Source organism: Taurulus bubalis (assembly GCF_910589615.1).
Source record: "Taurulus bubalis genome assembly, chromosome: 18".
NCBI classification, from domain to species: domain Eukaryota; kingdom Metazoa; phylum Chordata; class Actinopteri; order Perciformes; family Cottidae; genus Taurulus; species Taurulus bubalis.
The window spans coordinates 9,924,761-9,952,242 of record NC_136606.1 but is presented as its reverse complement, the minus strand read 5'-3'; the positions used below and the strand labels follow the sequence as shown (position 1 = coordinate 9,952,242).

Below are 27,482 nucleotides of genomic sequence, written 5' to 3'. Positions count from 1 at the left end.
CACATAAAGAAGGTGCTTTGTAAAAATGCACACAATCGTCGTTAACACTCCAACAAGTCCCTCATCAGTTCCTCAGAGGTAAAGGTCTCTCTGAGGCGGTGCTGTAAGGATGGAGAGATGAGGCAGAGAAGATGGAGGACAGAGCAGATAGAGAAGGGGGGGCTGGTGACACACATCAGGGTTGCTGTGAATAGCTCAGACAGGACCAGAATAGAAGGGCGTCGCAGGAGGAAAGAGCCTTTGCGTCTCCATATCTGAAACTTGAGACTGGCACAAAATGTACTGAAACTAGTTCAAATGCATTGTCCAGTTTTGTTCATGTGAGCCGGGACGAGTTGCAACACGCGAGAGACACATGTTGCAACAGGCCAGTTCAAAGAAAGCACGTTTGACTCAATAAGGGACTACAGGCACGTGCACGCACAAACCCCTAAATACCTGGACACTCCGCACACCTGTCTTTGTCCTTGAGACCGCAAATGACTAGACATTCAGCTCCTTAACGGAGTTCAACCGGTCTTTGGTGGTCTGGCCCATGGGACTCCTCCTTCATCATCGACACCTCTTCCTCTCTTCCGCCGCTGCTCTCTGCACAGCCGCAGTCCACGGCGATACGCCGTCACCGGCAGAGCCGCTCCGCGCTCTTTTCTTATTCTTCCATCCTCCCCGCGTTCAGGCAGAGAGGACCAGCATCCCTCCCCCGCCCCTCTTCATCATCTCCGGGCTGCGTCTCTGTCCGCCGGCGCTGCACCATCCTTCTCGATAGCATGGCGATACAAGGCTGTCGGTTTTCCATCTAGACGGGAAGTCTCACCTCACAGAGTCAAGGTAGGCTGGAATGGGATTATTGAGCATGGGGAAAAAATATAGCCCGTTTTTTTTTTTTGCTTTCTCCACCATCCTTCTGCTGACGTGGAGCAGCCGCTGTGTTCCTCTGATGCAAGGTGCAGAGAGGGTAAAGCAGCACCATATGGCCACCAGCGTGAGTTATAAGGCTGTATAAATGAAATGCTGCTGTAGGAAAAAGATGATAATCATTAATAAAGTAACCATCTATCTATTCTATATCTTCTGCTTTGTAAAAGGGCACTTGGGCTCCGACAGCAGCGGAATTATTACCGGTACCGGTGTATTGATATCTTTTGAAATGTGGCCTGAAATTTGCAAAAAAGCCTGCTTTGGGTTTTCTATTATCTCCTTTTATTTCCCTTGTTCATAAATTAGGCGACTCATGAGCTGTACCCTATGGGTCTGTGAAACAGTCACTAATTCCCAGAGGAAAATGCATTACCAGTCTGGAAGCTCAAATGTAAATTTCTACCGCTGAGCGAGGTTTTAATATTTTATAAGAGGGTGAACCAGATTTAAAAAGACTTGTTTTGCTGTAGTTCAAGGTTGTTTTTCTATTTCTCCTGCATAATGGGCATTCACAGGCCAACATACACCACGGGCTGAGAATATGATCTTGTCAGTTGTGGAATGAGTAACTCTGGTGTCTTAAAGTCAACACAAACCCAGTGGCGGGCACAAAGGTGGGGTGGTGGCAGGAGGGAAACAGTCCTGTTTATGTCGTCAGTGCATGTAATTGCAAAGCTAAAAAGATGAACCAAAAAACACACAATAAGGGTGAATAAAGTTATGTGTGGTCCTCATTGGTTTGCTTAATACTTTTATATCCAACTAAGATATAACAGGTTGCTTGTTTGTGTTCTAATTCAGACGGGAGCTACAATGAGTGAAGAGCCACCGGTCACCCCCAGCTGGCTGACCCCTGACCCCACAGCATGGGCCAGCGGAGGCGGGGGACCGATGGACAACAGCACCGGCCTGGGGACGTTTCCATCGGACTCCCTCACCCCTAGCCAGATGCCCCTGCTGATCAACCCCTGGGACATTGTGCTGTGCACATCGGGGACTCTGATAGCCTGTGAGAACGCCCTGGTGGTGCTGGTGATCTGGCAGAACCCGGCGCTCAGAGCTCCCATGTTCCTGCTGATTGGAAGCCTGGCACTGGCCGACCTCCTGGCCGGCCTGGGCCTGGTACTTCACTTCACCTGTGCCTACTTGCTTCGCTCCGAGTCGGCCCAGTTGCTGACCGTGGGCCTGGTGGTGGCCTCCTTCTCCGCCTCCGTCTTCAGCCTGCTGGCCATCACTATTGACCGCTACCTGTCGCTGTACTATGCCCTCACCTACAACTCAGAGCGGACAGCGGTCTTCACCTACACCATGCTCGTGCTCCTGTGGGGCCTGTCCCTGTGTCTGGGCCTGCTGCCGGTCACAGGGGTCAACTGCCTGGCGGAGGAGTCTACATGCAGCGTGGTGCGACCACTCACAAAGAACAACATCGCCGTGCTGTCCGTTTCCTTCCTGCTGCTGTTCGGCCTCATGCTGCAACTCTATGTCCAGATCTGCAAGATTGTGATGCGCCACGCTCACCAGATCGCCCTGCAGCACCACTTCCTGGCGGCCACGCCCCACTACGTCACAACGCGGAAGGGCGTGTCCACGCTGGCCATCATTCTGGGTACCTTTGCCGCCTGCTGGATGCCATTCACTGTCTACTCTCTCATTGCGGACTACACCTACCCTCCCCTCTACACCTACGCCACGCTGGTGCCTGCCACCTACAACTCCGTCATCAACCCGGTCATCTACGCCTTCAGGAACCAGGAGATCCAGAAGGCGCTGTGGCTGGTGTGCTGCGGCTGTATTCCTGCCAGCGTGGCCCATCGTGCACGGACCCCGAGTGACGTCTGACCAAACAGACCCAGGTGGGAAGAGAGAAGCGCCGTGAGTCAGCTCTGCTCCTCACTGGATCTGACTGGTGTCAAAGAGAGCAGCAGCCAGAAGGTCAGGGGAAGTGGCAGAGGGCTGTGGCTTCAGTTCTGGCTGGAGGTGTCACTGGCAGAGGCAGTTTTTTTCGTTCTACACAGCCCACCTGGATGGATGGCGTTTCTTCTTTCTTTGTTACATTCATCATAGGGCAATGTGTCTCACTGTCTTAAGGCGGCCACTGCGCGGGCAGCATCCCGCCCGTGCCACGCCCTTCCTCTGTCCTGCAGAGCGCGCTGAGTGCTTCACATGTTAGAGGCAGCAGCTGCATATACACTGTGCATATAGTTAACAGCAACTGGAACTTTGGTTGACACTTGCTTGTCTTTCTTCCAATAGGGAAGGGATTATTAGTGTGCGCCCCTGTGCGCGCGTGCGTAAAAGCGCACAGATTAACTAAAGAGTGTGTGCGGGGCGGAGAGAAGGGAACGGCTGATTACGCCGGCATTTCCACATAAAGCTCGTCTGGAGCAGCATCCCGACGCTCTGCTGCTGCACTCTGAACGTGCGTCGAAAGCTAAACAGCCACGGAGAGCCAAAAATAGACCCGGCGCTCTCTGATCCGCGTCCTCCACAGACGTCGAGAAAGAAATCAAGCCGTTTCGTCTTCCCTGCGCCTCTCCAAATGAGTCTTCTTTTCTCTCTGGATTTGTGTGTGAATGTGTTTTAGTTCATCTCGCGACAAAGCCCCAGGAGATCCCACCATTAACCCCGCCTCCATTTTTTTTTTTTATCAATAAAGGAGGCACCAACCCGAATAGAAGCCTATCGGATTATGTAACCACCGATACCCCTCCTCTTTCACCTTTTGAATGGAGATTGCTTAAGACTTTTTGAATGTCTGGAAATTGTTATATAATGTGCAATCATAATTTCATTGAGAATTCCCTACCAACCTGAACAATTATTGGAATTATAAAGTAGGCCTACTTTTTAAAACACACACAAAATCAAATGAATTATCCCTAAATAAATCATGTGGGATATAACATGAATGTGTCTATTATCAGATCACTACAAACCTGTAGACAAAAGCTTAAATAGAAAAAAAATATTTTGGGATGGAAATCTTCTAAATCTGAATGTATTTCCATTTATTTGAACACCAACCACCACATATCTGATCTGCATGCTTGACTTCAGTGTAACCGGCATGCAACAAGCACAGATGCCCTCTTTCCCTCTTGAGGTCACACTGGCAACTCCAAGCCATGTGACCCTGATGTCGTCATGACCCTGATGTTTTTGTTTTTCTACAGTGTACCTCACATGTATCACATTGAATGAGCTAATCATCACTTGATGGTCACAATAGTTGCACCCTTTTTGAAAAATGTGGATTTGAAGAAATATATTTTGCTGTAAAGTGCGGATAAGTTTGAAGTTTAGAGGATCTGCTTTGATCGTGACTTGAGTGGTTCAATGGAAGTCCAAATCACAACACTATACCAGCTGCTCTGAGTTAATCCTCTACTAGTTTTTGGTCTCATAATTAGTTTGCAAACCCGACAAACATGCACGCTAATGACTCATTCCTTCATATCTTGTCAGCAATAACTATGAATGGTAGTTATTTAGCAATACTCAGACAGCAATAACATCCACCTCCCACCATTTCTTCTTCCTGCAGTGTGAAGTACCGCTCAGGTGGGGATGTGTTGTAGTGAATGTGCTCAGTGAGCTACAAGTGATCTTCAAATAGGTCGTAGGATAATCACTCCTGGGCTGGTAAAAGTGGACGAGATCAAACGACTCATTTGTCACAGTGACACCACCGCCTCATTCCGCCGCAATGATTTCTTCTTCTTCTCTGAACTAAAATTGGGCTTTGACCATTTGCCACACCAAAAATGGTGAAATGTTTGTATTTCTTTGTTGCCTCTGCCTTTTGTGAGCATATGAACTGTCCTGAGTGTCGTAACCTCAAGTCTCAGTGTGTGATTTGGGGCTGTGTTTTTGTGCATACGGTATGAGTTGCATGGCCTCTGGGTGTGTGCATGTGTGTGTGTGTCCGTGTGTGTTTGTGATCCAGCAGCTCGGCAGACCTTAATCTGTCTCCTTGTAAAGGGGTAAAATGGGTCTGAGGGATATGACTCCCTGTTGACCCCCTGACCTTAGAGGATAATGCTGCCAGTCTTCCTGTCAATTCTGAGAGAAGTGGCCTCGTTACGTGTTTGTAGAGCTAGAGGTAGGACTCAGACGTGAAAGCTCCAGCACGTCAAGCCAAAGTGAAAGGGACTCACTGGGATCCACGTCCTGTTGCGTGTTTGCCGTCTGCTCTTTATTCCAAATGTTTTTAAATCAATCTAGTCTGATCGAGGCAGGCGTCCGCTAAGTGACCTCTGAATGATTCTATGAGCTAAATGTGGTCACTTCCAAATAAGAAAGTCATGCCTTTTCTTTCCTTCCTTGCTCCCTCCCCTCTAAGAAAACCTGAGGCCTTTGAAGAGCTCCCAATCCTCATATTTCTGGCCTCAGATCAGGTGCAAAGCATTAAAAAAAAGGAGGGTGGGGGGGATAAGTAAGAAAAGCTGAGGAATAGCATTTCTGAGCATTGGAACGTGAACTTGTGCACAGTGTCAGACTGAATCCTGTTGTTATTAATGAGCACCAACGGGTCAGGCTGGCACGTCACAAACATCACAAACTCTTATTTCTTTACCTTTTGAGAAAAGTCTATTTTGTTATATTTATTGAAAAGGTCTATTTTTTTGCCACTATAGTCTGGCCTGAATTCTTTCACATTCTAATGTTGTGTGATAAAACGGCGCTGTAAAGCTTTTTTTTGGGAATGTAGTAATAATCAAATTGTTGAACTGACAACCCTTCCTCTCGACTCATTTATTTCTGTAAATACGGCATGCTGAAGAGGAGGGACTTAAAACAACCTTGCATGGTGCTACCAAATGTTAAGCCTCGTCAAACTATGGGATGAGTTGGGTCGCACCGTTTTTTTCAATATGCACCAGTTTATTAAGGCTGGTTAACGGAATATTGATTGGTTCCACAGTGATGTTTGAGGGGACAAAAATGGGACATAACATTCTCTGGTTGGTGAATGTTGTTCTCTTGTGCAGTGTTGTGGAGATTTTCATGACTGAACAGGTGTGAACAAGGGCTTTGTATCCAAGAAAAGCAAAAGACTGAAGTTGGATGTAATACTTCTCTGTATACACACACCTGTTCATCTACTGAATTGTTTTGCGGTGTAGAACATAAAGTTGTGTGCAAAGCAACTGGCTGTTAGTTCAGCGGGAAGTTTCTTTCAGATGGTTACTAATATAGAGCTAAATATCAAAACACACAAGGGCCTGTGAATGTGTGTGTGTGTGTGTTTTTGGGGTTGGAGACGGGAGGACGTCACAGTAACAGCATCTTGTGTAGACGTATGCGTAGTTTTCAATGTGAAATGCACTTTATTTTTTGGATGAAAATGGCACAACAAACTAAATATCTGCAAAATGAAACATATAAACGATAATCAACATGCACTAACTTAACTGAGGTATTGTGTAAACGTTTGTGTGAACGTGGTGTCTATTTTTCCAAGGTGTTAGTCGTACTTTTTATTGCTTTGGTTAGTTCACTCAATTGAGAGATCTTGTTAATTTTGTATTAAAAACCAAACAAGTGCTGTGCATAAAACTCCTGCCTTGACTAATTTGTTCATCCTCATCCCGGCTCGTTGCCACCCCCCCTTCACACTCTTGTTTCCCTGGCAACTCCCTTCTTAGCTATACTGTCACCATGGAAACTGAAGTCTTAGAGGCAGGTATGTGTTGTCTCTATGACGACAGTGGAACAGCAAAGAGACACGGCAGCCATGATCCTTGATTCATCATTTTATTTTTTCTCTGGGTCAAAGGTTACAGAGCTCACACTAGCATAATGACACCCCCCCTCCCGCACAGCAGTGATCGATTGCCGATGGCTCAATCAATAATCAATAAGACTTATTACATATCACCCGCTCACAAATCCATAACAGTATTTCAAATGCTCTCCCCATTCACTCCCTCAGAGGCATGAACCCGTTGACAATGACTCCGTGATTTCTTCACTTCCAGTTATTGACATGTTTCAAAACATGCCTCATGATCTACAGCATACGCAAGTGTTTCAGTAAAAACATTTACAAAAAAGACAAGTACATTGGTTAGCTGAAGAGGAAAGTTTCTAATTCTTCTAACACTCTCAAGCTTTGACTATACAGGAAGTTAGCACCGTCACAGGGTGTCTATAGTGTTATAACAGGTAGAGAAACATCCACAGGGGTGTATTCACAATGCTTTGAGATATATATATATATATATATATATATATATATATATATATATATATATATATATATATGTATATATATATATATGTATATATATATATACATATATATATATATATATATATATATATATATATATATATATATATATATATATATATATATATATATATATATATATGTCGAGCTACATGTTAATGTTTCAAAGAGTGGTAAGTATTATAGTATGTTACGAGTGTCTTTACAGTGTTTATGCATCTTGAATACACCCCCACATTTCCAGTTTTGGACCATTAAGCTTACATCAACCTACAGCATGTAATTGTGTGTGTGTGTGTGTGTGTGTGTGTGTGTGTGTGTGTGTGTGTGTGTGTGTGTGTGTGTGTGTGTGTGTGTGTGTGTGTTTCAGCAACAAAGTATGTGGCAACCCGTGAGTGTGGTACAGTAGGCATTCTTTCAAGTGAGTGTGAGATTGACTGAATGTGTGTGTGTGTGTGTGTGTGTGTGTGTGTATTTTTCAGTAGTTATCCCTTTTTAATTTTTTTTTTGCGTGTCGGTTAATCTGACCAATCGTTCTCTTCCAAATCGGAGTCGTCCTCGGAGTCGGAGTACTCCACAGCGATGCGTCGTGAGAGGATGGTGGCCACGTCGTTTCCAACGGGTTCCCTCTTCGCCTGCTGCTCCTGCTGCTCCTGCACCTTCTTTAACTGGATGCCTACAGGGAAATATTGGGTGTGTTTTTTACTGACACGGTGGCTCTTAAAATAGATAGATACTTTATTCTTCCCCAGAAGGAAATTTGTTTGAAATGCAGTATATAGAACAAATGAGGACCTGAAGTAGCTTCAATTGGTTATTTTCTGCATCACAGAATAAGAAAAAAAAACAGTAATTCTTGATAAAGCTCAGTATAAAAAGAACACTATCAGGGTTCCCAATCTTTTCTACAGACATTTTCAGTGATGATCGAGCTGGTATGACAGATCGTGATGTCGTTTTGGGGAACTCTAACTAACTAGTTCATTAACTGGTTCATTCTCAGCTAAAGAAAAACAGGAGAATGTTGAAATAACTTTCCAGGACACTGGAACCCCCAGAACCCTGGCTATTGGAGCATTTTGATTTAAATATCAAGTATGGCTATTACACATTAGTTGTAAATAAGTTAGCTATAAAAATAAAATGAAGATGGTCTATGACTTTCCACATAAACGTTGCGTTGAAAAGCTGCTCCATCAGTCTACTTTGTCGGACCAAATTTATGAGATTACACTGGACAGCTCGGTTAGTTTTTATTCATGAGTTACATAAAAGATCTAAACTGGACTTGTTCAAAATCTGTCTGATCCATATATGACTGCATGAAGGACTGCAGTGATGGTGCTACATCCCTGCGGTTGTAAATAACCAAAATGTTCCTTCTTATAAAGATTTTGTTCTTTGGTGAAACACTTCAAGACACATCTTCAAATGTTCCCTTGAGCCACTTAATTATAGTGCTCTAGATCGAGGCCATTTCCTGTCATATCAAGGCAAGTCCTAATAAAATGTAGGTCACAAATATTTGCTGCAGCTATTTTTATTCAAATGATTTACAATTAATTTACATTATATTGCTTGAGATTTAACAATTGTTTGTATCTCAAGCAATACAATTCACCCCCTTAATTTAGATCCCTTTGTAGCGATTTGTTTTTACTTTGACAAAATGCCCAATGAGTAACATTTTGTGAAAAAACTAAACAATATTTATGACACAGCAATGTATATGACACAGCACTAACGGAAATAAAAATATAACGTGGCGAAACGCCAACAAATCCTACTCATTCTGCATTTAAAGGCTCTTCTTCTGTTAACCAGGGTCAAAAACACAATCAACCAAGAAAGTGCATACAAATGCATACTGTTCTAAAAGAGATAAACATACATTAAAATAACACATCTTTCTGGGAATACGCATAGGCACACTTACGGTTCTTACCCATACGTATGGCAGCCAGCAGATCACTGCGGGCATCATTGACCTCTGAGTTCTCAGCAGGTGCAGAGGAAGACATCTTGCGGGTTGTAGAGTGGGAGGCACCGGCTGGGAGGGGAGGGGGTGGAGGACCAGGGGGAGGTGGAGCGGCCTGGCCTACACATAGAGGCGGTGGAGGCAGAGCGAAGCCACCAGCCACCATTTGCCCGAGAGGCATTGGACCTCCGGGAGGTGAGGCAAATGCAGTTTGGGCAGAAGGGATGAGAGGGGCAGGGGGGGGAGGAGGAGGGCCAGTGTTGGCATAGCCATCCATACTGCAAGAGAGAGCAAATGGAAGAGAATTAGTAGAGGTTAATACAAATTATAACTCCTTTTCATTCACCACTCTCAAACCCTGATGACTTGCATCAGGGTTTGAGAGTGAAGCAAAAGGACACTGAACCACTAGGTGGCAGCATTGGCTCAGAATTCATACATAATATAAACGTGTGCACACATAACACATAACAATGAGCAAGAGCAACAGTAAGGGACATATAGAACATATGATTTGATTTAGGAAGAGTTTGAATGACATTGTGCTCATTACCTAAACCCCTAAATGGTTTAGATAAAGTGTTGTTAAATAAAAATGAAAAAGACACCTAAACCTGAAGAGAAGTGTCTTCAATAGGCTCTGGCTTATGTGTTTACCTGTAGTCCATTGGTGGAAGGGACATAGAGCCCCCGTTCATGGCCTCAGAGGGTGCAGGAGGTAGCGGGACTTGGTGGTGGTGAGAACGCCCCAGTGTCCCACCCTGATAGGCCATCATGGCCCTGCCTCTCATATCATGTTCACCTCCTCCGCGTGCGGCGTGGCCTGCCGCAGCCATCTGGGCCGCTAGTACGCTGGGCGGGGGGCCGGAGTAGGTGTGGGCGTGGCCAGCATTGTTCATCATGTTGGGGTAGTGGTGCTGATCAGGACCGTGACCCCTGATAGAGACAGCAGGGAGGAGGATGAGAATATGGAAGGTGAAGTAAGAACGTGGAAACAACACGGTACATTTCCTCAACTCGTGAGTTTTTTTTACTAGGATGAAATTATGCAAATAGGCAATGCCTCTGAGAATAATCAGGAAACTGAAGTGAGCTACCTGTTCTCTGGTGACATCGAGCCCTCAGAAGAAGCCCCTCTGTCGCGGTGTATAGTGTGCCGATGGTCCGGCCTCAGCTCTTTATCCAGAGCCAACATGTTCCACTCCTGCCGACGGTTCCTCGCCTTTCGGACCTTCTTCACCTCCCTCTGTAACGTTCCATCCACACAACGCTTCTGCTCCTTCGAGACGGAGAGAGAAGGAAAGCATTTAGGCTATTTTGTTTCGTTAAAGCGATCAATGGAAAGGTGAAAGGCTGTTTGTGGTCCTGTGTTATGTGTTCTTCTATGGACGATAATATATTTAGTTACACCAAGAAGCAACATTTTGTGTAGTAAGTATGGTAATACAATGGAAGAAACTAACCTGATAACAATATTTGGTTACTGAAAACATGAACTACATTGGACAGAATAGCACCAGAGAGTAAAATCTCTGTAATGGTGTATAAAAACTATAGCGTGATCTCGTGAACATAATTGTACCTTCTGCTTCCTCTTCTCTTTCCTTTTATCCTCTGTGTCCTGCAGCATATTTTCCTTCCACAAGTTGAAGAAGTAGGAGGGGTCGGTGTAGAACTTAAGCGCTTCCTTGTGGTCATCCCTTCAGAAACAGACACCAAGAATTATATAGTTGCACAAACGTCTTTGTAGAGAAACATGTATGGATACACCGTCTTAGTTTATGCAGTATGGCAAGATAGACTACTTTTTTTTGGGCTCAGTGTATCTCTGTGGGAAGACTAAGTTGAGTATAAAACTATGAATATTGCAAAAGTGGAAGAGGCTGATGGGAGAACATGGGTGACATTATGAATGTGGATCCGGGATGAAAGAGTGAAAAGGCAGAGAGACAGGAGCAATGGATAAGAGGGAGAAAAGTGTAATATGTAGTCAGGGTTAGGAGTTGTATTCCCACTGGAGCAAGCCATGCTAAATATGTAATGTACCCAAAGTACTGGAAAGCACACTGGATAAAAGTAGCAGTAGGAAATAATACCAAGTCTGCTGTTTCACTGTGAATGTAGAAACAAGGAGCCAAAATGAAATAAAGAACAAAGGATGACTTTGAGTATTCCTGTCAAAGTTATAAAGTAGAACACATCGTTTAAAATGGAAATGTTATATCTGATTCACCTTGTGAATGTTTATTTTGTCTTTCATATCGTGAAATTGCTCATATGATGTTTGTTTCATGCTTTTAAAATTAAGAAGAATACATATTAGCTTCTTTAAAGCTCAAACATTGGGGGGAATACTGAAACCCAAAATTATATGAGAGTCGAGAAATGTTAGAATTCTGACTACCTATCTATTTTTAGGGGGGGGGGTAGCAGCAAAAAACTTTTGATTTAAAGCCATGTAAAACAAATATGGCTGTGATTGTGCTGCAAGAGCATCAAAGAGTGTTTACTGAGTGAGTGTGCATCAATAACACCAACCTGTAAGAGGAGAGGATGTTGAGTGGCGGAGGCTTATCACTCATGTTGTATATCTCCGTGACAGGATTGGGCACACTGCTCTTGGACACCACCTGCTGGTCCTGAATGGTAGAGCTCTTGAAGGCTTTCCTCATGTTAATGTCTTGAAGGGAAACTGAGAACATGAAAAGAGGTAAAAAGTCAGTAAAAAAGTCAAAACAAGACACTGATAACACCTGGACAATGAGTGATGACTTCCTGTCTTTCTCCTCCTCAGACCTCTAACCTCTGACCCACCTTCTTCTACAGTGGAGTCCAGCTGTGTGACCTTGACGGCCAGCCGGTCAATGCGGTCCTGGAGAGAGTTGGCGCGCAGATAGAAGGTGTTGGCCTCCTTAAACAGCTCGCCGAATATATCCTCTGCATGTCTACCTAAAAAAGGAACAGCAGAAAGACAAATAAACAGGAAATTTGAGAGATAGTAGGAGACTTATAAATATATCTGGAGCCAAGCAAATCCCCACAGAGGTTGACATTTAATCAATACAATGGTAATGTGACCCAATGTGAGGCTAGAAAAAGTCTTTGCAGGAAATGGCATCTCATACAGCCACATATAGCCACATTTACACACATGTAGACGTCCCAGTTTGTTTGTTGAAGATATTCATCACTGGCCTTTTATTGCTAGAGATGCATTACCTCAAGGTCGTCAGTTAAAATCCCTAAACAATCTGTGTAAATGTTTGCTTGGTCCTGTACATGTGCTCAAGTGCCGGTCCTGGTCACTCGGAACGAGCAGTATTGGTTGCCGACCTTACAATGTGTGGGTTTAGCCCTCAGCTGAAGATTCACAGTTTGTAAAGCAGAACCCACGTAACATCTTCAGAATGAATCACTGTGATGGACATTTGATTTGATTTAACTTTTTCTTGCTTCGGTTCTAATCCCAATTCACTTTTTTTTCCACACTTTTTGTGTTCTTTTAACCCTGTGTTCTGGGGATCAACCTTGTAACAGGAGGGATGACTCTGCTCTGGAATGGGTTTTAAAAAGGGCCAAGGGCGGAAGTAAACCACATTAAAAGCTGTCAGTGTGAAACGACGGTGAGTCCAGGGTTTATGGAACTATAAACTTTTGACACGGGGGGTCCTAGCCCAGAGCTAATGAGTGTAAAAGCCTTTTGACCAAATAAATGGCTCGGCTGGGCAGTACTGAAATGATAGACTTTGCAGGAAAAAATGCATCCTCTGGATGTCAACAGTTTAAAACCCAGCCAGAGCAGTTTTATTATAGTAGTATGGCAAACACACACTAAGGGCTTTTTCTCTCCCTCCTGCTGACAGGATGCGCTGCAGGAAAAAGAAGGAAGGAAGGATCACAGATCCGGCATGCTGAGCCGGGTCAACTCTGACCTCTCCATGTGCACACAAACATGCATGTAGTCTTCGGACATACCCCATCAAGCCCACATGGGAATTTATATATAGCTCCCACAGCTGCTGTTGAAAGGCCCACTCCCAATGCAGGAACTTGACACAATAAGAGACAGACAGAGAATGGATATGACTGGGCCAAAGTGTAGTCAACAGCAAAAACGGACAAAGTAAGAATGAATGGGTGAAGGGTGAATGTCAGAATACAACACACACATTGTTGATGGTTTATTAAGCAAGGACACGGAAAATGGAAAATGGATGGGTAGATACATCCCCTTGGAGAAGTAAATACATCTTTCTAATGCATTTACAGCGAGCATAACAATCAATATGAAACGGTCCTGTACACAACGTCATACATACAAAAAGCACACACACACACACACACACACACACACACACACACACACACACACACACACACACACACACACACACACACACACACACACACACACACGCACACACACACACACCACACAGCTGTCCAGATAAGTTCCCTTTTGCACAGCTATCTACAAGGATTACATTTCAACCCTCCGTTCTCCGGCGCGAGGCCGCACTAAGTCTGCCGCTAGCCCAGTGACCCCAGGCACCGTAACCATGACAACACCCAAATCAATCGCAGCTTCAGGATTACTGATGAAACCATGTGACCATGTCGACAGTCATCAAACTAAAGTTAGTGCGGTCACAGCCAGGGGATGCTATCAATGATACTTTTATAAGCTATTTTCTTCTGGCGATGGCGAAAACTTTGCAGGTGTGTGTGTGTGAGTGTGTGAGTGTTAGTGTGAGAGTGTGTCTTACTGAGGCTGCTGAGCTGACGGATGATGGAGGAGAGCGTGTTGTTCATCACACACTCCAGCTCGCTGTCGATGCCCTCGGGGAGCTCCCCTCGGCAGAGGTGCCGTGGCTCGATGTTCCTCTTCACCAGCGGCATGGCGAGGCTTCACTCCGTCACTAACTGCGAGAAGACATGGGGAACAAGCACACACTCTTTTAGACGCCAGTACGCTGAGAGAGAATGAATGGAGAGATCAGCATGCAGATGCTGTCCAACTGCATCTGGTCTGCTGTACATGAGCAAGCCACCCCCCACTGGTGAGGACACACACCACATCTGCCATAGAGCGAGAGGAAAGACAGAGGTAGAACATATATGCAATATTTAACACAGGTGGTGATTATCAAATTAAGGCTGCAATACATTTGTTTTCATTATCAATCAATTTCCTGATCATTTTCTTAATAAACTTATTAATCATTTGTTCTTTAAAAATGTAAAAATCTCCAATTGGATATATTGAAATTGCTAGTTTAATCTGACTAAAACTCCAATATTTTCTATTTTTCTTTTTAAAGCAGCAAATATTCAAATTAGAGAACCGGACACAGAGAGGTTTTTTTTGTCATGAGATCACATCCCCTCTATAAATAAAAAAATGTATTTGTGCTTGTAGCTTGCATTTTGGCTGCTGTTGCAGTATAGGGCTGCATGTGATTATGAAGTGTATTTAGTTTCTTTGTTGTATGTAAAAATGAAGAAAACATGCGGTGAGTCGGTGGCCAGGGAACCAACAGTGTCCCAAAGCCACAAGACTTTGGCGACCAGCAGAGAGATTAAAGCATTAGGGATAGGAAGATACAGCATGCCAGCTAATCCCAGGCCGGCTTGTCAGTGGCCCAGCTGGAATCCTGACACAGACAGAGATTCACGGATGTGGTCCGGCAAACACCAAAAAGGCAGAAAAGTCAAATGGGAATTTGTATAAATGAATGCATTGTTGCTGAACAAGAATAAAGACAAAAACCTGAAGTTTCCCTCAGAAAACTCACACACATTTGACTCACACACTTTCATTGCAACTTCACTCTCCTAATTAAACCCCCACTGGTTCTTTAGTCAGACACTAAATTATCTGTAGTTCAAAGGACTACAAACAATTACTCAAAGCCGGAGAAGTCCCACGGTGCATCAGAGCAGCCATCTTATCTGAGCTTCTTCCTGCATCCTGTTTTTGCCGTCTCAAACTGGCTCCTGTTTCCTGGTCCTCCCTGTGTCACATCTCTGCTTCCTGTGCAAACACAATACAGCTATGGCTTAAGAAGCAACCTAGAGGACGGACAGGGAGGCAGATGGAAACCTGCTTGCACAATTTTTAGATTCCCTGATCAAATGATTCACTCATAGCTACAGTTCCAGACTTTTTCCTGTGCAGCTACGCCAACAAAAACAACAATCACTTCAGTGAAAAGCAGGTTGGAGAAACACAGGAGCCCTGGCAGCGTGACATAAGGCTAATAATAACTGACAGATACTAGAAATACTACTCATGTTTGTTGGGCCTTGCAGATATCCATTTGTGATCACAAGAAATTAGATTTGATGGGAAGTAAGGTTGAGAAGGATTTAAAGTGGTTTAAAATGTTTATCTTTTCTTCTTTGTGAATCCTGATCTCATAAGACACCAAATACAACGGTGAGGTTACATCATCAGCACAAAAAATCACCAACAAAGCAAGCAGCAGTGCTGTGCTATCCGTGTCTCAGCAGGGAACTACTGTTATTACAGATCATGTCCAAGACAGAAAAGAGACACCTCCGTTCACTGAAGCCAATTCCCACCAGCCGAGTCCTCATCTGGCCCCGTTTTCTGAGCCAGCGACCCCCTGCATACCCCGACGGCCTCACGCCAATAACAGAAAACAAAGGGTAAAATTACATCATGTGCTGCCACAAAGGACACTGAACACAGTTAATGCTGTCTGGTTTGGAGCAAAAGAGCTCCCTGGATTTTGCAGTCCGTTTATAAACATTTTAGAAACACTGTGCTTCTTGTAGCATGCGGGAGGGAGGTGATGCAAATAAGAAGATTGCATGTTTTTGCTTTTACTGTCTGGCTGGCCTGACAATCACATCAATGAGGCGAAATAATGAGCAACTGGGGGGGCAAGCAGGAGGAGGGAGGAAGGGACAGGCCTTGTCTGCTTGTGAGAAATTAGAGGAAAGTAGAGGCGAGAAGGGTGCATGAGAGAGACATGTGGGATAAGAGTGTGTGACAGGAAAGAGACAGTGAATGAGAGTGTGTGTGAGACGGCGTGTGAGACGGTTGTGTGTAACATTAAGAGGTGGAAAAAGTATACGTTTGTGTTAATGTTTTTGTCTGAGGGAGAAAGGGTGTATTGGGTGGGGGAGGGGTATGAACAGGCACCTCGGGGAAGCCACTGAAAGGTTCCTGGGACAATAGAGCTCCGTTCACACGGCAACAGCACTAGCTTTCCCATGCATCCTCCTCCTCCTCCTTCTCCTCCTCCTCCTCAACCTCCTCAACCTCCTTTAAGGCCCCCTATACTCTTGCAATGAAAGCTTAGCAAGCAAGTGCTCCTCCACTCATTTGGGAGAAATACAGGAGCAAGTAAAGAGAGTAAAGCCTAAACATTAGGAATGTAAGAGCTTATGCTATTCCTCCCCCTCATCTTGTCATGTATTTTGATGCTTAATTCATTAGAAGCCAACATGCATACTATAGGCATTCTACAAATGCACACACACAAACACACCAGGTAGCCTCTAAAATGTCGCATTAGCAGCATGTTAACGGTCCCATCCGCAGCAGAAAATGTCTTTGATCCTCAGAGGGGTGACATTCAGGCTACGTTAAGGGCAAGACACACTTCCCCTGTGACTCCTGCAAGATGCCCACATCCGGACGCCAACACAGAGTTAGACGAGACATTTACTACAGATGTGAGAACTCCATTAAGATCTGAAAGGGAAGCCATTACCAATTTATGAGCCGAGTACAGCTTCTTGTGTTGCAGGCTTTTTTTTTTTTGCTGGCTCTGATGTTATAAATAATGCAGCTTGGATTACGTCAGGTCACACTGCCCTAAATATGACGTAAAAAACATTCTGCAGTGACACTGCGCCTACGTTTCCGCGTCCCAGTACTACTCAGGGGCATCCATGGTGAAACACTCAGGCACTCTGGGTATAGCTTCTGCATGGTGAATCCTCACTCTGTACAAAGTAGTAGGCCATGGGAGCGTGGCCATAACTTTAACCTTCTAGTGTGCAGCCAAAAAGACAGAATATCTGTTTGGGCTGGGCAATAATTCAATTATATTTTTAGTAAAATGGTAACATGATAATAAAATCATCCTATCATTATGCAAATATATTAGAACACACAATAGCGCAACCTGGAATGAGAAATGAACTCAATCTGTTGGTTTGGTTGGAAGATTAAGTTCCCTCAAATAGGCGACATGACTTTTTAATACAAGCATGACCCCAAGTTGTGATAATCCTAATGTACAATGGGCTAAACAGCTGATTCATTTGGTAAATTAGCAATTCAATGATTACAAATGAAATAACAAATCAACCATGTGGTGGTTTTCAGCTTGACAGTTAATTACAATATATATATATATATTTTTTTTTAAGTTATTTTTAGCTGCTTTTAGTTCCAAGTAAGACATTCAATATGAGCATGTATCACTGAGTTCCTAGTTTTACATTTGTCTTGTGTTAATTGTTACCATTGTGTATATTAGATTACTTAATAAATAGTGAATCTAAAATGTGGTCAATTTATTTATTGACAGTGAATAGTTTAGTGTATTCACTAGGAATATAAGGTAAGATGTTTTATAACATTACTATCTCTAACGAAGTTGCCATCACTTATATGTAATTCATATTTAAATGGCATGATTACGTTATTACAATCTATTTGGATGTCTTACTTTAATGCCTTAAAATTCTCACATTTATCCACACACACGCACACGCACTCCCTTTCTCTCCTTCCCACAGGCTGTCTCTCTCTCACACACACACACACACACACACACACACACACACACACACACACACACACACACACACACACACACACACACACACAAACACACACACACACACACGAACTAATGGCAACCGCGATCAATCACTGTTCCGCACCGTCGCTTCCCGTTACTGGCGGACTGACCCACATCTGCTCTCCCGTGAATTTCTGCCGGTTTTAATCTCAAATGAAACGCGCCGTTTTACGTCTCGGCGCCTTATAAACTGAATAAAACGCCGGTGCACAACCAATATCAATTATCTGGTCAAAAACGCTTTTAAATTACCCGGCAATTGGGAAACAATTTCCAATTGTTAAGGCAGGTCTGGGCTATGGAGGGTCCGTTTGTTATCATGCACTGGGACTGACCACTGGGTTAGCTAGCTGGGGTCCAGTGGTCGAGCTCTTCATTTGGACAAATTAGACCACAGTCCACATAAATAGACACACACATTTCACCCTTTATATAAAAGCTGCCATTCGTCGTTGTAAAAAGAACCGTAAAACCCTCACCAACACTTGAAATATTAGAAGAAATCGGCCCGTCCGCATGTCCCGTTAGATACTCCTATTAGCTCTCACATCCTGTGTCCCCCAGCAAGTCTGGCCACTCCGGGGAACAATCCTTTGAGGACGAGGACACGCCCACCGGTCACATACACCAATAAAATCTATACAAAGGGGCTTTAACACATGATGGACGTTCCGATTAACCAATGGTATCTCTTGAAAGAAATGGATGACAAGGAGACTCCCGAGCTCGATAGCGGTGTTGCGAATGGAGGAGGCGGGGCTACAGTTGGGCGTTGCTGAAGAGCAAACGGAGATTTTTTTTTACGCAACTGGGTCCCATTCCTTGTCAAAATTATTAGGACTTTAAATTCATCTTGGGGCCTGTGGGGATTTTATAGACATGATGACCTATTTATATAACGTGTTATAGCCGACAATGGTGAACTAGAGAGGTTTGCAGCGGGTTAGAAACATGCTTTAGGCAGTGATGCTGAGAATGAGCTCGGGTAGTATTGTGTACCAGACTGAAATAGCTGGGCCAGCATCCTGCAAGCAGAGGTTCAATAAGAGGACTTGCTATACTTAGATATGTCCTTTACTCTCCCAGGTGTGTGTGTAGACAAAAACAGTCTGAGGGAGATGGCGTCATCAAAGCAGGGAAAGGGAGCAGAGAATAGTCTTTAGAATAGTCCATTGGAAAGGGAAAGGGAGTTTCATTATTGAAAATGCACTTCTATTGCTGGACAAGGGGAAAGCCACAGCCTGCATTCGTTATACAGCTGTCATTTGAACATATATAATTGATTTAAACAGGAATACCAAAGCACACATGTACACATTGTGAATATGTAATAAAGTAGGGCAGTTTAGACCGACGAGACTGACACACTTGGACTTTACGATTTTACCAATGTATGACTGTGGTCCCAAACAGGAGAATCTGTGACAGAAGTACTGCAGATTTCACAAATATTCATGGTGAAACTATTAATCAACATGAAATTAATTAACAATGTTTATAACATATCATAATTATATAATAGGAATATCATGTTTTTTTTCACATTTCTTTCACAAAAAGCCCAAGCACCTCAGCGAAGTCGGATTCTGGGTGAACAATGTTTTTGTTTTAGATTAATCCAAACTAAAAATAATAATTTCTCACAGCTGCCTTTAGGTGTCTAAAATATGATTAAATATATAGTGAGCTTTCTGGGACACTGGGTGTTGTTAGAAGTGCAAAGATTGATGTCACCATTAAGAATGAATCCATCAAGGATAAACACAATTCCTGCCAGCTAATGGGATTTATCTGAATTCTTGAGAAATAGTTAACAGCTTATTGTGAAGTAGAAATTGCAAAAGAAAGAAAGAAAGAAGATGTAATTAATGGTTCAAACGGTAATACTTGCTTAAGTTTGCATCACTCAGCTGCATGCACAGACACACAATATCAATGTTTTCACTTTTATTGTCAGGATACTTGCTTCATGTAAAATATTTCAATACAATACAGTACAATGCATGTTCCATCTGTCATCCTCCATGCGATTGTTTGGTTTTGTCATCATGTTGTAAGGCTTGCCCACAGCATACAGCAGCTGAGGCTGTTTTGCCACGCTTACCATGAAAAAAAAAAAAACCATGAAAACAGATTAAATTATAAACTACTAAAATCATTTTATGTCATCTTTTTTTGTCCTTTCTCAACAAAAAACCCTCAACACCACAGCTGCGAGGGCTCCCTATCCTCCCAGCCTGCTCCATGGCAGCTCTGTTCAGTCCCCAGCTGAGGCCCTCACAGGGCCTCGCACACAAAATAAACGGACAGACAGATAGTCGGACAGGAATCCATCACCGCTGGCAGTCACATAGCAGCTTTCAGTCTCATCCAAGCTTCTATGAGTAGAGGGTAACTGGCTGGGGTCAGGCGTAGGTGGGGTATTGAGACAGGTGGAGAAGAGGGGAGGAGATGACACAGCAGATTAACACATGTCCATCCCCCCCAATAACAAGCCATATTCTCTTGGCTAGTTTGATTTATTCTGAGTCACAGGACAAGGTTGGGATCTATCATCGTATCCATTCTTCTAATCCTCCCGCCTTGTGTCTCATCCTCCCGCCTTGTTGTCCTGAAGCAGTGTAGCTCGCTGCCATTCAGACCGAACAGACTGCTGGGGAGAAAGTGCCCTCTGTGGGGTGGGGGGGCAGGGTGCTTTGTTGCCTTGGACATCCCCACAACCCTCAGTACATTCGTTCAGGTGGGCATGTTGAGGGCCGAGTATGCGTATGCATATATATATATATGTCCATGTTTATAAGTGTATGTACGTGTATGTGTGTGTGTGAGTAAGAGGGGCGTCTCAATAACGGTGGGTTTGGTGGGAGTACTGGGGCGGCTGCTGGGAGGTAGAGGAGTATCCCATGCTGCTTTGGGGCAGTGCCGTGCTTGGTCCAGGGTTCTGGTAGGCAGCATGTTGATTGGAGCGCTGTAGGGAGGATGAACCCAAGAAGAAACTCATTAAATCCTATTCACCACACTCTTTGGTTTGGCCTTTAAAATTTAGCCTCACATTCACTCTCAGAGATTTAAAAGGCTCATTTTCAGGTTCATGACATTCGGCACAAACATGCCACGCTAACATGAGAGAGAGAGCTATATTTTCATCCGCAAGTAAAATGTTGATGGAGGAGAAACCCACCTGGTAGTCTGAGGTCATAATGAGGCCACCTGAGGTTGTGGTCGGCGGGACAACTCGCACTTTCTTCAGAGGCGGACCCTGGGCATGGCTGTTGTCAGGGTTGCCAGTGTGTCCCGCCCCATTTGTGTGGTTGTTTCCCTGTTGCTGCTGCTGGTTTTTCTAAGAGTAAAAGAAAAGTGTACATTGTACACTACCTTTCTGGATATATATATATATTCATAAAATAATCATGCTGAAGGACTGAAGTGAGAAAGCAGTTCGCACATTTCTTACTTTGTCTGCCTTGTCCTCCGGCTCCTCCTCAGTCAGGAACTCCCTCTTCGGGTAGGGAATCTGACAGCCTGCAAACACACTGGAGAAAAAAGGCAAAGAGGCTCGTCAACATCAAACATTTATACTGATGACTCGAAGCTTATTAGCGAAGGGACCTGCTCCAATGTCATAGGAACCCGAGGATCCCGTGACTCAAGCCAAGGTTTAGCACAAGATGGATAAACTGGATGCAGAATGTAGGTGTGTGTGTGTGTGTGTGTGTGTGTGTGTGTGTGTGTGTGTGTGTGTGTGTGTGTTTGTGCGTGCAGTGACTTACTCAGAGGTGGGCAAGGGCTCCTCCAAAAAGTAGGGGTCCTGCATGGCCTGCTCAGATGTGATTCTACGGATGGGGTCCATGGTCAACAGCTTCTGCAGCTTTATTGAATGCACACAATGTTAGCCTCAAACAGGAAACCATTAATAGAAGTGGCATAATGACAAAGCATGCTTCATATAACAAACTATATATTCTATTATAGTTATACTCTGAAGTCGATAAGTTATGCAAATTACATGCAGTTTTGCTATTGTCGAGGCATTTTAACTCACCAAGTGGAATGCTTTGCTGTCTGGTTTGACTTTGTGTTTTTCCATGTATTTTATAAGGCTGCAGTTTGTGTATCTGTGATAGAGAAGGAGCAAATTATATTATTTGTCATGCTTTCAATGCAATGACCACGTACAGCAACATGCAGAGTTATAGCATGGTTAAGTAAGATTTGAGTACAACACTTAAACATTTATTTTTGCCAGCAGACATAGCACTTTGCTTTGCTCTAACTTTGTTTCTGATCTCTCAGAAAACTAGGACAGCAGTACTCACGTGTTCCTTCTAAAGTCTTTCATCAGCGTGGAGTGTTCTGGCATCTTTTTGATGTCCTCCCAGTCTTTATCTGACAAATGAGGGAAAGACAGGATTACACCCTGTCACACCCTCCCTCCCATCAAGAACAGATTATTTAGGATGTAGGGTCTGGATTGCAATCTTTTAAGTACAATTGCTCATGATTCCCCCACAACAACCCCTTGTTACATCAAGGGCATATCTAGCTTTACTTTTGCCTCACATTATATATTTATATATATAGAAACTGAAATGACGTTGAAGTTTTTGTACAATTTCAATTTGGCCCGATGCTAAATTTGTACGGCTTGATTGTATCAAAACAAGATCCATCAGACAGACTGGTGAATTACACAACTGGAGCAGCAGACGGTAGAAAGAAGAAGAAAAAAGATCAGAATCAGTTTAAGTGAAGTGGAAAATATAGACCCAAATGTAGCCCTGCAAGTAAAAGTGTGTTTGTGATTTGGCTTCATCTATCGTGTCAGTGGATTGGTGTTCAGAGGCAACAGACCACGGTTCTGCCTAAAGAAAAAGAGATCTGCCTTTGCTAAGAAGAGAAAATCCTTCCACAGCATTTTCCATTGAAAAGGAAACACAGCAGCTGCGACACATTGGTATAATAGCAACTGACAACAGCACATATTTCTATTAACATCACAAGTAACAGATTACATTTTAAAGTAATTCATGTATATTTAAAAAAAAAACTGTACATATGTAAAGATTTAAAATGAGGCATTTTGTTTTCTGAGTATTCCCCTCTCAAAGACTGGCAGCACTGGACTCTCACCAGCAGGGAAGCCCATGACGTTAAAGATGCGGTCCAATTGGTCGTGGTGGTAAGGGTTACTGGTCTTGATGTCCTCCTGGCGACAGTGGAATATGGGCTCAGATGTCAGCAGCTCCGCAAAGATGCAGCCAATCGCCCAGATGTCTGAAGGAAAAGCAGAGCACGCACTTCACTTATTAAACTGTCACTACAGTCAGTGGATCTGGTGGATCTTGGTCACACATGGGAAGTCAGATGGTGTTGCACGGTTCTCACCGATGGCTTTGGTGTAGTGCCGAGCCCCCAGCAGTAGCTCAGGTGCTCTGTACCAGAAGGTGACCACCACAGGGTCGAGATCGGCTAAAGGCTTCAGCGGTGAATTGAAGAGACGGGCAAACCCCATGTCCGCTACAGAACAGACATTTAATAGCTAAGTAATAGAAAACTTGATAATAAGTGAATTTTAAACAATTTTAAAACAGAAATTATACATACCAATCTTTACTCTACCCCTCTCTGGCCCTTCCCCCATCACTAAAATGTTTGCTGGTTTCTGAGGAAAAGAGACAGATACACAATTTTGAACATGCTTCCACAATGCAAATTGATTATATGCACCAAACCACTAAATCAGCATCATTTGGCCCAATTGTGGAGCTCATGATTTATGTTGTGTTCACCACATTAAAAATAAGATTTCTTAAATTTGTTACGAGTTAAAAAAATCTGAACAAAGTATGATGCTTATCAAGACCCACAGATACTCTGAAGTACATGGGGTGTCTAATCAAAACTCTATGTTGCTGCCCTCTAGTGGACAGAATATATGTACTGAATCCCACATGAGTGCAAGTATTACGTTCCCGTCTCACTATGAATGTAAGTGGAAGATAATTTGTCTTTCCAATCAAACAGTCAAATATGATATATAATACCCAAGACCAAATTGAGCGCATTAGTAAATTATTATTTTACAAAACCAAATGCAACACGAGAAGCAATGCTTGCATGTTTCCTTCAGAAAACAATAACTGCAAATATTTGAACATTTAAATTACACATGTATGGAATAATCTTACAATCAAATAAATATAACATAGAATTACATCTGTTAATAATTACCATTCATCTGAATGCAAAACAGTTGTGAGTCATTACTCAACACATATATTGACACAGCTTAACTGACAACAGATTCTCTGCCCCATCATAATCTTCCAATTTCTCATCAACTGCCTTGTTTTCCCTTCAGAGAGAAAACAGATTTTCTCTCCCTCCTCTTCTCCTCCTTCTCCTCCCATTCCCTCCCCAATCCTCTTACAAGGTCTCTGTGGAGGACCCAGTTGGCGTGGAGGTAATGGATGCCATCCAGGATCTGGTAGAGCAGAGACTTGACCATTCCTCTGGGCAGCTGAAGTGGCTTCTTGTTGGCCTTGGACGCTCTGTGGAACTTAATAATGTGCTACAGAAGACAAGATAATAGTAATTATGGTTTGTGTGCGTACATGATGACTAAAATCCATAGATGTGTGTACTTTCCCATTTGTATGGTCACAAACATAAGTTTATGCAACAGGCAAGATAAGCAAGTTTGGTGTTTGTAGCATGTGTTTCCACTTCCTTTGGAGGGGAATGTGAGTGTTGTAGCTTTGTGGCAGAAAATGGCATTTTTACTCCATTCTGATACCCTGCCAAGTGTAATGCAGCAGCGGTTTGACAACCAAATGTTGAATACTTTTTGGTGTTTTAGTTTTAATGACATAGCAATGCATAAAAAGCACCCTTTGAGTTTCCTTGCTTCCAACTGGTTGAAGGTGAATGAGAGTAGATACCGATCAGCACTGAGTAATTCTACATTTGTGAATGTCTGTGCTCTTGTCCTTTAAAAAACAAACAGCATAAGGCATGGAAATATACAGCCCACATAAACGGGTGGGAATCTGCGGTATGTGCATGAGTCTAAACTAATAAAGAAAAAATGTAAAAGAAAGTATACGGAAACTTTTTTTTACATGCATGCAGCATATTGGCATATTCAACAGGCAATATGCAATAAGCTCCAGTGTGTGTTGTGTATGCGTGCATTTTTACCCAGAGATCATGTTCGGCGTAGTCAAACAGCAGCCAAACTTTACGGTCTGCGTGTGACAGGAAAACCTTCTGCAGTGAAATGACATTGGGGTGCTTCAGCTCCCGCAGCAGCTACAAAATACAAACCAAAATCAGAAGACCGAACACTCTCATGGCAGAAATCATGAAGCACAAACTAGTTAATGCTGCTATGAACTACTTAAAGTGGGGGAATTACTGTCCCGATAACCATAAATAATAGGAAGAAGAGGATGGACACAATATCACCTGTACAACTGAATGCAATGCATTAAAAATGAATAAAAACATGTTGAAGCATAATACGTTTAAGATATTGATTTTAAGGGCATCATTCTTATTAATGATATTGTATATACCCTTTGTATGCATTACATTAATGTCTATTTTCTTCTTCTGTGAGTCTTTCTAACTTGTTAGTTTATTGAAGCTACTCTGTGAAGGCGAGTCAGTTATTACATAAGCCACCATGGCATGAGGGTGTTGAACAGAGACCAAGCAAAGGGGCAAAGTAAGCCAGGCAATTCTTACTGCAATCTCTCTGCAGGCTGACATGGAGATGCCAGTGCCTTCAATCTGCTTGAGGGCGTAGTCCTTATCATCCTTCCTACAAACGGAGAGAGGCAAAGCAACATCAACACCAGACCAGACTCGGGTCCCCTGAGAGCTGTCTGCACAGAAACATAAAGGGGGGCACTTGGCAGCTGGCACAGGGACTCTGAGAAGAGGCCGAGTTGCATTACCTCTAGATTTGTGTAATCAAGCTCACCTCTGAGGCTCAAAACAATACATGGGGAGAGGAAACCGGCCCTGTCTGGCAGCTGGCGAGGGACAAGCAGAGCACTGGGCTCGCTCTCACTTGAATGAATTGGTTAGAACTCTCCCTCCCCATGGCCTAAATCATCTCATAAACCCATGCATCGTGCTTCCTCAGGCCTTGTCCAACTGCTGCAGCACAAATTAGCTCACAAAATCTCATAAACAGGAGTCTCCTAAAGTGAATACCAACATCTTAAAACACTTTAGGGATCTTTTGTGTGGTTCTGGCTGCCAGTATGCCCCGGGCTGTGAAGATAGGCCTAGTATGGGCCTGGTAGTTCACACGGCCTTCAGCTCTTCCCAGCTCTGGTCCTGATACACTTAAGATAGTTTCATGGGTTGAATTAGAAACAGTGGTGAAAAAAATAAAGGGTTTAGAAATTAAGGTAGGCGGCGCCTTGGTGGTGTTCGGGTTTAAGGATCTGACCATGAACCACGAAGTATAAGAGTTTGGGTCCAGCTCAAGGGAGCTTCGTTTCATTTCATTCCCATCTCTCCTTCCACTTATTTCATGATCGCGCTCCACATTTGACCAGAAGGCAAATGCTCGCAAAATACATAAACCAGGGAATGAAGTTTAAGGAGTTAAGAGTAATAAGGATAAAAGAAGTGCTTGCAATGAACATGACCGATAAAGCAGGCATGTTAGAGAACAGATTTCATACACAACTAAACACTACTAGCTCTTGTGTTAGACGCTTTCTGTATGATGACAACATTACTTTAAGTAGTTGAAGAGATACATTTACCTTGTGTATGAAAAAAGCAACCACCCTCCCTTAAATAAGTCACACCAGCACCATTAACAAGGGGCTGCATGTGCACCTGCTGTATCCTACATTCACCAAACTCACCTGTGAAGGCTCTTACTTTTACGGAAATAAATAATGCTTACAGTTGAGCAACAGCGCATGACAACAAAAAATCCGTCAGAAACAAAGAAATAACAAAAACATCGCAGAAAGGGAGGCTACAGTCACAAATGGTGAACCATATGTCAGTGTTGTGATACACGTCAGAAAGCCCAACAGCATCCTGACAGCGCAGGACTAGCATTACATTGTCCCCTTATTTCACAACACAACATGTCTCGTCTCATCTGCCGGTGGCACACCAGCCTTGAAGAGGAACAACATATGAGAAAAGTAATTAAAACGTATTTGGAAGAGGGGAGGAAGGGCTGGCTAAGGGTTCACAGGGTAGAGGCCTCGTCGGGCATCAACTCACCCATCTTTTCTCTTCGCCTTGTAAACATGGCCATAGGTGCCTCTTCCCACTTTGCATCCTTCGTACTCAAACAGGTCCTCGACACGCTCTCTTTCGCCGGTCAGCTTCACTTTAAAATCATAGTCCATGTTCACCACCGGTGCTAAATGACTCCGCTCCTTCCTATTAAAGCGCCGCTTGGGAGGCAACTAGGCTACTAGACGAGCTCGGTTTGATAATTCAGCTATCGCTAGGTTAGTTG

The 27,482-nt window shown here is 43.5% G+C and overlaps 3 protein-coding genes across 4 annotated transcripts; 1 reads left to right on the top strand and 2 right to left on the bottom strand.

Annotated features, from left to right (window-relative positions):
• Nucleotides 1–1,725: 1,725 nt before the first annotated feature.
• gpr12 (G protein-coupled receptor 12) lies at nucleotides 1,726–2,757 on the top strand (the record flags this gene model as incomplete). The annotated part of the gene is made up of 1 exon (XM_079234388.1): nucleotides 1,726–2,757. The coding sequence occupies exon 1, from the start codon at nucleotides 1,732–1,734 to the stop codon at nucleotides 2,755–2,757; it is 1,026 nt and encodes a 341-aa protein (XP_079090514.1). The 5' UTR covers nucleotides 1,726–1,731.
• A 4,900-nt stretch (nucleotides 2,758–7,657) lies between these two features.
• Nucleotides 7,658–18,531, bottom strand: wasf3b (WASP family member 3b). The gene is made up of 9 exons (XM_079234417.1): nucleotides 18,457–18,531; nucleotides 13,898–14,054; nucleotides 11,946–12,080; nucleotides 11,670–11,823; nucleotides 10,714–10,831; nucleotides 10,229–10,410; nucleotides 9,789–10,067; nucleotides 9,099–9,409; nucleotides 7,658–7,829 (listed from the first exon to the last, which is right to left on the bottom strand). Exons 2-9 carry the CDS (start codon nucleotides 14,028–14,030, stop codon nucleotides 7,672–7,674), a joined length of 1,470 nt encoding a protein of 489 aa, XP_079090543.1. The 5' UTR covers nucleotides 14,031–14,054; nucleotides 18,457–18,531; the 3' UTR covers nucleotides 7,658–7,671.
• Nucleotides 18,532–20,155: 1,624 nt separating this feature from the next.
• cdk8 (cyclin dependent kinase 8) lies at nucleotides 20,156–27,369 on the bottom strand (the record flags this gene model as incomplete). Of its 2 annotated transcripts, none has more annotated exons than XM_079233970.1 (13): nucleotides 20,156–20,945; nucleotides 21,159–21,317; nucleotides 21,432–21,510; nucleotides 21,748–21,845; nucleotides 22,020–22,092; nucleotides 22,294–22,363; nucleotides 23,108–23,251; nucleotides 23,363–23,494; nucleotides 23,582–23,639; nucleotides 24,408–24,548; nucleotides 25,178–25,288; nucleotides 25,727–25,802; nucleotides 27,242–27,369. In XM_079233970.1, 13 exons carry the CDS (start codon nucleotides 27,367–27,369, stop codon nucleotides 20,820–20,822), a joined length of 1,395 nt encoding a protein of 464 aa, XP_079090096.1. In that variant the 3' UTR covers nucleotides 20,156–20,819. The 2 variants fall into 2 exon arrangements, with proteins under 2 accessions (XP_079090096.1, XP_079090097.1); XM_079233971.1 differs by having other exon boundaries at nucleotides 21,435–21,510.
• Between the last annotated feature and the right edge of the window lie 113 nt (nucleotides 27,370–27,482).